This window comes from Centropristis striata, chromosome 21 (genome assembly GCF_030273125.1).
Source record: "Centropristis striata isolate RG_2023a ecotype Rhode Island chromosome 21, C.striata_1.0, whole genome shotgun sequence".
NCBI classification, from domain to species: domain Eukaryota; kingdom Metazoa; phylum Chordata; class Actinopteri; order Perciformes; family Serranidae; genus Centropristis; species Centropristis striata.
The window spans coordinates 21106345-21120025 of NC_081537.1; the positions used below are offsets into that span (position 1 = coordinate 21106345).

At 43.0% G+C, this 13681-nt stretch overlaps 1 protein-coding gene across 1 annotated transcript in view; it reads left to right on the plus strand.

The window, feature by feature from the left end:
* The first annotated feature begins 1147 nt into the window (after nt 1-1147).
* sdk2b (sidekick cell adhesion molecule 2b) overlaps nt 1148-13681 on the plus strand; it is a 327715-nt gene continuing 315181 nt past the window's right edge. Inside the window, exon 1 of the mRNA XM_059324690.1 lies at nt 1148-1849. Coding sequence (XP_059180673.1) covers nt 1720-1849 — 130 coding nt within the window. The 5' untranslated portion in view covers nt 1148-1719. The remainder of the gene's footprint in view (nt 1850-13681) is intronic.

The window sequence follows — 13681 nt, forward strand, 5'->3', positions numbered from 1 at the left end:
GAGCAGCCCTGGGGGTGGCCGAGGAAGCACTCCGTCTTGGTTTTTCTGATGTTAACTCTCTTATTATTTTTGTGCAAGGTATCACATTCTTTTTGGATAAGAGGGAGGAAGTCAACGGGAGCCTTAAAAATCATGCTGAGAAACAAGAGAAGCTATTACCATGGTGCATTATTTCCTTGCTGCCCTGTGGTGGCTTAGATGGGACTCGCCATTCGCAAAAAAACATTACAAACATTAAGCACTCCTGCTTTCTCCTGGCAAGGCACTGTCATTTTCAAGACAGGAACATTTGCTCTGTCATGCTCTCTCATTCTCTCCCTCAGCCTCCACTTTACTGATACTGTCATTTTGGAAACAGCATTTGCTCACTCACTCTCTATCACCCCTCGCTTTCTCTCACTGCTCTTCCTCCTTCTGTCCTCCACTCATTCATTTCTCTCCTTCCCCTTGTCCTTTTTTTTCTTCTCCTTTTCCAACACAGGCGGCACACACAGAAAAGATAACATGCAGCATTCTCAGTCCTGGCTGTGTAAAGACTTAGCACAGCCATTCGTGTCTTTTTCTGTTCATGTCATGCACCTCAAACAGAGTGGGGAATTAAATTCCACAGCCTCCACAAAAAAAGAAAAAGAACAATACAACCGTGCTGAGAAAGGGTGCTGCACTAACACACAGTAGCATCGCTGAAAGTATTAAAATGCAGCCAAAATATAAATCCCCATAATGATGCACTGGGGGATAAAAAATACTAGAAGGTCAATAAACTCAGACACATTGTAAATCCCCACAGAAATATTACTTCTCCTCAGGCACCCTAAGCACCACTCCACTCCAAACCCTGGCACCACAAGCAAAGCACGTGTTCCTTAAATCATTTTAACAAAGGAATATATTCATTCCACCTTTTCGTGGTGTGGAAAGCAATAAAATCCTCTCCTGGAAACCCCTGTCCTTGGTTGTGTTGTAACAAGGGAGTGCGTTTTTGCGCCTGGCCGCATGGTGGCAACCTGCGCTGCGCAGCCACCACATCAGATCCTAATGTTTCCTCATAAAGAACCCGGGACTCGTCCTCATCCGACGCACACCGGCAGCCGGACTCTCCTCCACGGCAGGCTCCGACCATGACAGCGTGACTGCGTGCAAGTTTCTCCCCCCGCCGCCCTCATTCTCTGCTCTCCGAGCGGCTGAACTTCTTCTCAGTGTTCCTGTCAAACTGAATCGCCGACCTTGACAGCGCGCTGCTGGCAGGATTCGAGTGAAAAGTCTGTCCGCTGTTTTTTGGGGGTAAAAACTGTAACCACTCGGCTTGCGGACAACAAGGGTGAAGTTTGAAGTAGGAAAACAGCATCTCAAGATCGCAAGAAGTGTGGATGAGAAAGTACGAGGTGCAGCTTGCCTGTTTACAGGTGCAACGAGGAATAGACTGGATTTGGACTTAACCTGGATTCATCTGACTGAGTTGCATCCAATACTTCAAAGAATCCAACTGCTTCGACACTTGGAGGAAAATATCTCACTCTCATAAAAGGGGTCTGTGGAACTATTGTGCATTTCAACTGAGAAGCAAATATTGACCCGAATTTCTCCGGGCGCGACAGGCTGCGGCTCGGTTTTGCGCTCCCAGATCGGTGCGCTTTGCCCGGCTCGAGTGGCGGCAGGTTCCCCCCGAGACACGGAGACCCGACAGCAGGCGGCGGGACCACACCGGGACTCGGTAGCATGCCTTCAGCTCACCGGGCACTTGTTGTCCAGTCTGGGACAATGTCTGAGGACTCCTGGAGCAGATCGATGTGGCGCGCCACATGGATTCTATTTTTTTCCTTACTCATCCACTCCACACAAGCTCAAGGTAAGAGGGACTCCGGGGCACGGTGCCGATTAGTCATCACACAGGCCCATTAGTGTCTGTAGCTCCCCCTGCTATGTTGGATGTTGATATTCTTGGCGTTTGCTGGTAACGGATTTATGATGTGTTCATTATGCTTTGCCTTTTGCACGTAGCCTGTAATTTCCTCATTAGGCTACACATCACTGTGACACCCTGTCCCTCATAATTGCAGGATAGTGACACACTCATACATTGGCAATCCATTGCTGCTATTCCCTTTATTAAGCCTGTCAGGGAGACTTTAGTCACGTGTTCCATATAACCCCGAACTTCACCTAAAACTGAACTTTATTAGCAGCTGAGGTGTCTGTATAGCAGATACAATGTGATAAATGCTGGAGTTTTATCATGATGTGTTTTCATTCCAGCTTTTCTGATTTATGTTTATGATTTCCTACTTGGAACATATGCAATGAATATGTCATTAGAAGCCCAGCTGTTAAAAAATGTTAATCTGATTAATAAGTGCTAATTAATTAATCAGCCCTCTCCCTTGGAAATTGAACTTTGCAAACAAACCCCGTAAATAAACAGATACATATTGATATGCAGCGATTAATGCACGTTGAGCATTAAATGCTGCAAATTAATTGGTTCTCTTGGAATTATGCAGCCTGTTTCCCCCTGAGCACGAGGGGAGCAACAGCCAAGTGTGGCACTTTGCAGCGACTGGAGTCTGTGGCTGTGTTTTCTCTCTCTTTCCTCTCAGTAGTTGCTTTAGCAGGAGTCAGATTCTCAGCGCAATAATCCCACAAGATCCCAGTAATATTCCTGCGGAGACTTTGAGTGTGTCTCCGGTGCCCAGCAGAGAGTCTACTGTAACCCCAGGCCCCTCTTCTTTTTATTTTTACCCAACTATTATGTCCCTGCAGAGTGTTTGAGATGTTTGTACAGTAGGCAAATTCTTTTAAATGATGTTATCATTAATGACAGTTTGTTTTATTGAGAGAAAAGCTGGTTGCTTAGGGAAATTAATATCTGTTGAAGACACATTCTGGTAAAATAAGTTTCACTTCAGTGTGGGGTCACAATGGGCTCTTGGGGGTGCTCCAGGGGGTACTCCATGAAATACTTCCTAATTGCTACCTTAGTAAGGAAGGTAATTGGAAGTAACTGAAGAATGATAAATCATAGCTTGTTCTTTCCTCCCTGTATTCTTATAGCCTTAATCACTAGAGGTGCAGAGTGGACTCTTGCATGGTGACATGACGTAAATAAAAGCACTCCTGCTTTTTGCTTTGCTCTGCTGCACACTCTCCACTGGGGTAATTGGGATTCAGGTATTGCTGCCACTGTAAGGTAGGAGTATTACCTCTCAAGATAGAGTCTAAGCCCTCGGTGGCGCTCACTCAATAATACAATGTAGAGAAGATGAAAAAAACAAACAAGGCAGATATCCATCATTCATGAGGGCATATCCTAGTGCCTGACATTTACAGGAGATTGATAACTCGTGTGTCCTAGGGATTAAGAGTCCTGACATTGCTGCTTCCTCTCCCTCTCAAACTGTATCTCTCCCTGCTGTCTGTATCTGATTCGGGATGCCTGTTCCTGGTCCTCTCCTCCCCTTAATGCTTATTTAACCAAGCAAGTCAAATAAAAACGCATTATTTACAGTAGTGTCCTGGGGAGAAGGCCTTGACTGACAGTCACTTTCACTCCCTTTCCCGCTCAGTCCATCCAGCATTGGCCCACTGATTTCATTACATAGTCGCTCCTGGGTCAGAAAATGTAGGATTTAATTGGACTCTAATTGCATCCCGAACGGACACTCAGACCGTTCGGAGAGGGGCTCATTGAAAGTGACCCCAGTGTGGGCTGCTCTCTTTCCATGCGATGATTAAAGAACATGATGAGGCGAGTAGCATGCCTCTGGATGGACATGTCAGCCACTGCTTGCCACATTTTAATGACCAGTCTGCCGAAACGGCTTTTTAACGACGGGAGAACGGCCTTCATCGGACCAAAGTGCTGTGAAGTCTCGCTTTAAGGCATGCCGCGCAGAAAGAGATAATCTTCGGTTCTCGTATGTGTCATTCATCATCATCGTGAGCAGCAAGAAAAAGAGTAAACTCTTAATAAATAAACTTCAGTAGCTGACTGATGGCTAATTTACACTTGGTCTGTCAGTAGTTTTGATGTTATCTAAAATGGAAGCATTTTGCATTTCAAACGAAGGCCCTGTAACGATAACACACCCTATTTTTGGTAGCTGACACGTACAGTAAGCACAATCTTCTTTATCTCATGTAAAAAACAGGCCATCCTCCCAGCTCACCCTGGATATTTTGTTTAAACTGACAGTTATAGGAGCTGTCTGGTCTGTCCCACTGTTCACTTTTTATTCATTTACTGAGGTCATGCGGAGACAATGCTGGGCTCGCCTGCTGTTTTTGTCATTTCTAACACGTCTATTTTGGAGCTCGGCGCAGCGGGGGAGGACTCTATTGGAATGTCATGTTTGGCATACATACTTCTGCATCACTCAACGTCTGCAGATTAGCCTGACTGGCTACAGCTCGACTTGAGGAGCTTTAGAGGGAGTTGAGGACTTCATTCTGTCAGAGGCGTGGCACTCAGATTAACATCCATAAGGATAGCTGTGACAGAGTGTGGGGGGCTGCTGGGACGCTGCTGGCACATCCGCTGTTGTCTAGCGAGGATACACAACGAGTTTCTGTTTTTAGCCTTACAGTATTGGACGTGGACCTTGACATGGTAATGGAAGTCAAGGATGTCATCTCCATTTTAAATCTCTCTGAAGATTGGAATGAAATTGTATGGCGGGAATGAAATGCATGCAGTTTGGGAGCACCTCTTGACTGCTTCAGAAGGAAGTAAAATTGGATGCATTCTTATCACAGGCGACAAAGTAGGGCACATAATCATAGATGTGCAGTGGAAATTTTCAGAGAGCAAGTCGATGGTTTTCAGACGAAGAGATGGGAGCTGCACTTGCATGTAACCACATTACACTCCAGTATTTCCATCTTTTGTCTTCATGCCGTCTCTTCTCCACTGAATGGTCATATGTCATTAAGATCAGTGTGTGCGTGGGCATGAGTGTATGTTGTGTTTGTGTATACTCGAGACCCTGAAAAACCAATCTCCAATCCCATGGTGGTATAACTCAGACATCAGATGCCTGGAGTACTGTATTTAGATGAAGGGAGACTTAAAATCAAGATTATTGATCAAAGCTACCTTTGCTCTTTGATATGAGTCACTCTTTTATGTAGCAGCAGGTACACGTTCTTTTTAGGATTATTTGAAACTGACATGATGGATTTGGCCCAAACTGAAGTGAAGTAAGCCATAGAAAAAGACACTGATTGTAGTGTGAGTGATACGTGGAGACAGTGGGGTTGAGAGAGTGTCTCCAGACTACAAATGCCCTGATTTGTCACTCATCTTAATTGACAGACTGGGGATCTCTGTTTCCTTGTAGCAGCTGTGCCCTGTGAAATGATTTGCAAAAAACAGAAAAAAAGAAGAGGCTGTCCTAGATCCCCGCAGCAAGCACTTTGGCAAAAGGTCACAACGTATTGCTTTTAGTATTCGGGGCTGGCGAGAAAACTCATGGTCAAAGTCCAGTGATAGATTTCTCTGAGGGATGTCTAGAGTTTCACTGCACTACGTTCAATAAAACAAAACTTCCCGCCCAAGGTCTGTGGTAGTGGCAAGTCCAAGAGAGAGGTAGAACTGAAAGACCTTTTGTTTTTCTTATTTTGACGGCATTTACAAGCAGGTCTGTCTTTATTTCTTGGGGACTTGTTTCCAGTCAATCGAAGAAGTTAAGAGTATTTCTCTTAGATTCTCTCATGGTTTACATATTAATTCTATCAATCCTACACAAAGTGTCAAAGCTGTGAAAGGAAACGAAGGATTGGAAAATAGTGAAAGATCTACAGTGACATTCACATTTAGATAGACAAATATACATACGCACAAGTTCATAAATTCCCTCCATGTGCGTTTTTAGCCACAGTGCTGCTATATATTTAGTACAGCTGTGGCCAAAGGCGAAGCCTCTGCATGATTTGAATGAATCTGAAAGACCCCGTGTGTGAACTTCTCACCTATTGATGGCCATAAACACAACTCAGCACTTTTCACACTCCCTGCCTCGGATATACAGACTTGCTTCCCATAGTATAGTAATAGGAATGTGCACTCATAATCATCAATACACTGTGCTTGTTATTACCGATGCACGATTCTATTATTTTTCTGACAGCTGAGTTGAAAGACCCCTGAAAACCCCGCGAAAACAATTTAAAGTGTGCAACACAGTGCGTAGATAGCAGCATCTTTTCTTATTTGCATAAAAGACTCCTTTGTACGTTATTAATATGAGTATATGTGACAAGGCTGTGTCATCATTGCATCTGTAGAGCTTCTACCACTTCTGTCGGGGCCTGCTGTGTCCTCATTTTCACTGCGTGAAGACGCCTGTTTGTGTGCAGTAATGTAAATGTGTGAGAAGGGGAAGGGAGGGAGCTATAGAGATGTGTGAATACGTGTCAAGCATCTTTGTCTAATGCTTTGTCGAGGCTTAATTGACACCTTAACATCCTGCCATGTCAGGCTGATATTCCTGCGTTTAGCATGCTGCTTGATATTATCCAAAGCGTCTGATTACATTCGATAATCCCCATATTTAAGGCACCAAATAGGCACCTTGCAAGAATGCCTTTAGAAATTCTGCTGTTATCAAAGCTACCTGGGTTGCACTTTTTATCTCCACCAGGGGTAAGCCTGGGAGAGATCATGTGGCTGTGTGTGCATGTGTTTGTATCTGTCTGTCCGCAGCAAATCTTGTATACTGCTGGACCCATTAGCCTCATGTTGTTTGTGCACATTTATGACTATATGCTCAAGGTGATTGTGGTGATTCACAAGTCCTCACTTCTCTACTGGCCGGTGGGGCTGTTGTTTCTGCAGCTAGGCTAAAAACAAGCCTCCCCTTGTCTTTTGCAGGCCACATTTTGGCCTTTGGCATTGCTTAAAAACTTACGTCCACAGAAAAGTTTGGTCTCTTTTTGAACTGGAACATCCGAATATTAATTCTACACTTAATATGCTATGATCCACTAAAGTTAGGCATGATACAAGATGAATAAAATGAATATTCTGTCGTCTTTGCCACCAAAGTGACTGTACTTGCCTTTTAGTATTCTGAACCGCTGTGCATGTTATTTTTTGCTGAAGAAGTCTTCAAATTCATGGATTTCTGTATTTCATGTCTCACTGGTACCTGAGGCAACACGCACAATGCATTGGTCTAATTTTGTTCAGGGTGCCAGTTAAGGGAGCTAGCTGCAGATGCTAACACCCTGCCAATGTCAGAATGGACGCTTTCTTAGAGATATGATATCTAGGCCTCTTTAGCATGAACAACATCAAGTATTGGTACAGACAAGCATAAATGGGTTTTTCCTCACATGCAGCCTACTAGATGAAACTACTTTTTAGGATATTAATCCTATCTGGAAGGACTTTGTGACCAAGAATCCTTGAAATACCTTAATTCAGGAGGCACAAATAGGGTCAGGCTAAGAAATGACATAAAAACGGTGCCACCAGGAACATCGTGCTCCTCAGAGGGTACTTCTAGGTGACAATTTTGCGGAATAATCAATGCCATTTCACAGCTATCTGTTCAGTGAAAGCATTTTCCTCCAAATTCTCTCATTGTCATGCTAGCCACTTTTCATTTTCCTCCCTCATCTCATTGAGTGCATTCTAAGAACTTTAATCCTAAAATTTCCGCCAGTCCTGCTCTTTGAAACACCAGTTATGTAACTCCAAAAAAATGACTGTTGGATTGAAAAGAAAACGATTTAGGATTGTACTCATTCTTCTCTTTTCTAAGCGCCATGCAGCCCAGACACTTTGACCAGAATAAGAACTGTTGGGCTGAAGCGAAGATGTAACAGCTCTACTCACAAATAGTCTCCTTTTAAGCCCCTGCCATCTTGTCCACTGTCTGGAACATGGCACAAAGAGGTCTGGTTAGTATTTGCCAGGGCTGTCTTTGCATGGTTATTAATGTGGGTCCTGTTCACACTACGGAGCGGACTGGGAAAAGGGGCCACCCAGGGCCAGCTGGGAATTCTCACCATACACTCAGATTGTCAGGGGTCAATGTTTAATGACCCGTTGGGCTGAAACAATTTGGACTTCTTGTCAAAAAAACAGAGGCACCATTTGTCTCCCTTTTGGCTTTAGTTGTAATCATCATTGTCCAGCCATATATCCTAATTGGGGCTCTGAATATACTCTTGATTGTCTTTTTTTCTCTGATGTAGCTCCTTTGATCACTACTCTATGCAATTTGGATTACTTGCTGAGGTTTTATTGCTCTGTGGGTCTTGTGTATGTTTTCATGTACAGTAGGTCTTACATTCATGGAGGTGGAGTAAAGATTGTATTTGTAAAGGCAAAGCTTCTTCTTTTTCTCTTTCTTATGCACTTTTATGTACAGGTGGTAGTGTTTTACCTTTGAACAGTGAGGAGAACACTGATAGCTTACATGTGTATTGTACATGGCTTTCCAGTAAGAGTGTACTACAGCGTTGTTCTTTTGAAGCTGCTGCTGCTTTCAATCTACTGTGTGTGAGTCGCAACAATAAAGCTTCGGCCTGAACGAGGTTTCGCGCCGAGAACGGATTGAAGGATTTACGGTAGGGCATTCCATCTTGTTTTAATATCACTGTGGTGAAAGCGTATCCCGAGTTTCCATATCTGCTGAGTCGAGCCAAGCCAACCCACACTTCCGCACTCCCAAATTAGCACCTGGAGGCCTTCTGCACTTTTACACCGCACATTATATTCGGCTGCACGGTGCCAAGATGTGAGTGTGATTTTGCTCCTGCCCATGTCCTTCAAAGTGGGGCTCCAGCATGACCCGTAAAAAATAATAAGCCAGAGGTACGGATGTGATTATGGACTTGAACTTTTCTCTCGCTCTTTAAGAGGGCCATTATGCATGCGGCGACAGGCAGGGGGGAGCCAGAGTCAAGGCTTGTTTACCAGCATCATCCCTCATCTGGCTAGATGGAAATGAGTGTGGACCTTTAGAGTGACACTAGCTTCAGGAGGCCCCCAAACCTGACTCACTCATGCGGATAGGTGTGTGTTTATAATAGAAATGCACTCAGATTGGCTGGGGGCTTGGGAAACCACCTCTGAACCCTGTAATTGCTGTTCCCTGGGGGCAGGTGTTTTGTGTGAGTGTGTGTGTGTCTGCAGGTGGGCTTTGAATATGCATGCATATATAAGTGGGTGTGTGCTTGTGGGTATGTGTACAAGTGGCCAGTCCAAGCCCATAGGCCAGTAAGCAGTCCTTTAGTTATCAACACTGCCACAGACGAGGCTCTCCTGGGGCTATAACAACCTCCCTGCAGTGCTGAATGAACAAAATGATTGGGGTAAAACACCCTGCGAGCCCAGTTCATGGAGTTCAAGAAGGGGCATTAAATTGAAAATGCCCAGAGCCATATATTTTGTGAATGAAAATGGATTTAGCTTAAACTGCTCCTCTTTTCTGCATAGTTTGATACCACTGGCATGATTCTCTCTTGAAGAAGCCGGATGACACGCAAATCAATTTAATGGCTTAGATAGGGATGGTCGAGGGCCTGATCGATTCTGACAATCACGCCATCTTTAACAGACATCTCATCAAAGGCCCATTCCCTTTTTTGCCATCCCATTACCCATCTATCCAGCACTTGGATCCACTGCCTATTTACCCATCCCATGCAGGAATAATGGGGCCTTCACCCCCAGTTGGATTAATCAGCCATAACCATATGCTACCGTGTGCAATTACGCTGCAATTTTGACCAAGGGAAACAGCTGTTGCCATTTGAAAGGGTGGAATAAGATTGTAATTGCCTTAACTTTGATTTGTGGGGTGCTTTGATTTGATGAGAGAACACATTTTTATGCTTTACATAATAATAACTCGGAATGAAGAGAACTATTAGAACATGAGACTTTTTTCTGCTTCCAGATGCATTCGCGGGATAACCTTACTGTTATGAGGTATTACCCGCGCATTATAGACTGAGAATGAGTATGTTTATTCATTTGGGTTTGAATGGGCTTTCTATTTTCAGAGGCTATGTTTTAGATTCGTCTAATGACATTTGAATACATTTATGCAAGGCGGCGCCTTAACATTTAGATACAGGAGGCTTTCTCTCTAATCCCCCAGGTAAGGCAGTCACATCAAATGTAATGCCAGCTGAAAGCCTCCACACCCCAGACTACTATGCCTCTTATCTGCCAGCCTTCTTGTTTACACACTCTTTTATATCAATCGGGTGCATTTGATGTCAAAACCTGCCAACTGTCCAAAGCAAAGGGTCTCTGATGCATTTTGTGATACACAGGTATCCTCGAAATAAAAAGACTTACTTATACTTAACGTTTCTTGAGACTATTGTAATGTTGAAGATTGTGAAGATAAGAGGTGTGTGTGTGTGTGTGTGTGTGTGGGTAGGGGGTGGTGGATACAGCACAGTATCGCAATATTTTGCATGGCAATATTATATCGATTCACGGCCGCCAAGTATCAATTTTTAGCGTTCCGACGGCCGGCAGTATTTGTTGCCATTTTTGTTTTTGTCCGGAGGCTGTAGCAAGCTGACTTTTAAGAATATAGGCCTACTGGAACTGGTATCATATGAAAGTAGAAGATCTAAGGAATCTACAGGCACCATGTGCATCAGGATATCGTGTTAGGAAGTTGACGTGATATCGCTGCAAAGTTTGGCTTTTTTTGATGTTTCGTTAAAAAAAAATCCTGAGCAGTGAAGCTTAAAGTTGAGGAAAGTTTGATAAAATGCTGCAGTTGTTGTTGTCCATACATATCAGTTCAGTTCAGTTTCAGTCTGTGGGTTTGACTCTCATTGTGGAGAAATAAAAAGACTGACGTGAGATGAATACACTGAGAATTTTCTCTTATTTGACAAAACAATTCTTGATTGAATTTAATTTTGTGAACACAAAATGAAGTCAATATATATTGTATCGCAATATATTGTATCGCAATACATGCAATACTCACCCTATCAAACCAAAATCGCAATCATATCATGAATCGTATCATCAATCGTATCATGACTCAAGTATCGGGATAAAGTCGTATCATGGAGCCTCTGGTGATTCACACCTCTAACAGGTATCCTAGAAAAAAAAATCACTTATACTTGAAGTTTCTTGTCCCAGGCTATTGTGTTGATGTGAAGATACACAAATAGAACAATATAAGATGAGGTTTAAGGCTTATTATGGAAGAATATTCCAATTGAAAAAGACCTGATTTCCTCCCATGCATCTTGTTTTTTTGGCGACAGTAAAAAACAAACAGCTCACAATAAGGTCAAGTCACATCTCGCAACCGATTGAGCAGAGAGAAGCCACCGTGATAGACATGGGCACAGATTCTCTGCCGTCTGGAGGGGCTTTCGTCTCAGATCTCAAAAATTGTCTGGGACAGGCAAATCGTGGGAACAAAAAAATCATGTAGTCTGCACTAGGATTTAGACGTACCATTCGTTAGACCCTGTTAAGACGTTGACAAATGGATTTTCTTCAAATCCCGGCAGATAGAAGACAAAATGCAGATAGATTGAAGATGGAGGGAAAGAGGAGGCAGAGGATGAAAGGGGGAAGTAGAAGCACATGGAGCATTAAATGAAATGCAGTATGACAGTTAAGCTAGAACGAGAATGTTCGCTATAATGGAAGAGACTGGGCATTGGAGTCCAATATGTTGAAATCTGTTAGGAGAATTCAATGTGGATCTCTCAATTTTCCAGCCCCTTCTTTGCACTTGTCAGTAGGGAAGACCGCACACAAGACAGTGTTTGAATTTTTCATATGACTGGCAATTACCGGCTTTCTTTTCAGGAGCTTTTAAAGAAGGCTACGCTAAATGATACATTCCTGTCTCTGCAGTTGGTAGATATTCCGCATCTTTGTGTAATTAGCCAAAGAACGAACTTTGCACTGATTGAGAGCTACAAACGAGAGAATGTAGTAATGAGATGTCTTCTCATTGCATCGACTGTGCGAGGCCAATATTTCCTCCCCCTTTTAACAATAGAATAAATGACTGCTCCCTGACGCTGCTTTGAAAACGACACTCATTTAAATTTCTGAAACATGTTCTTATTTTCCCTTTTTTTTGTTTTTTTTTATGCTCAAGGGCCAGTCTCGAGAGATTTAAGGCACGGTTCCCTCAATAGAACACATCTCACATCTTTGGAAAAGAGAATCTTCTCCGCTGGTATTTGCACATTGATCGTGGACGCCTATGATATTGCTTTTGAAGAGTTCCTTTTGACTCCTGCCAAACACCATGTAAACACCAAGCACTGTTCAAATATTTTTTTTTGTTCGCAGACGTACTTCACAAATGTCTTCTTGTGCATGGAGAGCGACACACAGAGAGGGAGTGAAGAAGGTGGTGGCGGCATCACCAATTAACTGGAGGCTAATCAAAGGCTTCATTTGAAACTTTTGTCTGACATTTTTATCACTTGCCTCCAAAGCCAGCTGCTTCTAAATTCCCTACTGGTATCTGCCTCGACACCTCGGCTCTGATATCACCTGCTAATTTAGACGCCTACCTTGCCTTTGGTATGACTCTTTTTAACACTTGATACTAGAGCATAAGGCTGGGCGATATATCAATGTAAAAGATATATCCATATATTTTTAAATGTGATATGGAATTAGACCATGTTGCACATATCGATATAGTTCAAATTTGAGCAGTGACCAGAAAAAGATTGGCCTATTTTATTTCATAGGCTATTTTTATTTAAGATATTTTTATTTTATTTGAATGTGTGCTTTATGGAGCTTTGATTTTTGTTTTTAAAGAAAGGTACTCCTGTTGTTATAAAGTATTTATGTTGACTTAAATAAACGGTTTCAATAAAACTACTTGTGACATGTCATATTTGGCTTTGACTTTGACTGAACATTTGCTCTCACTATCGGGAAATATATCGTATATAGATATTCAGCCCAAATATATTGGGATATGACTTTTGGTCCATATCGCCCAGCCCTACTAGAGCAGTTACCCAAATGTGTATTTGTTAGATTAAGATCTTAATTATCATTTGCTTGGATGCACTTTACACATGGCCAAGTCACTTAACACTCTCAGCAGTCGACTTAATGGGAATGACCCGAAGATAATGGAAGGTGACAGAGTGAGATAGATGTTTGGACGCTTTGACCCGCAGCTCAACTCAAGCACACTTGACCTCAACACAAGCACACTAATAGTATAGGTAGCCTTGCACGTAATCCTCGCGAACACAAACACGTTCGGGTTTCTGTACCCGGTGCATATTAGTCACACAAAGATAATCACTCGCTCTCAGAGCAGAGCAGAACAGGCAGGAAGTGCTCCATCCATCTTGATTTGTCAATAGTTACAATTTTAATTACACCTGAGTGCTGTCAGCCTGCCAAGCTGGGCGGGGAGTATTGATTCGCTCCAGCTAATTGATTAATTGCTGTGTTGAAGGGGGCAGTTTTCCCTGCACCCCCCCCCCCCCCCCCCCATCTCTTATTTTAACTATGTCCTTCATTTTCTTTCTCTGTACATTGTGTTTACTGAGTGTTAAGTTTCACCTGCAGACAGAGTATTGTTTTGTGGTCTTGTAAAGAAGAACCCACCGTATTCTACTCAAGTAAGAGAGCGACACATTAAAGAGAACGGGGTCTTTTGTTACTGTAAAGCAATAGGTAATGGTTGGG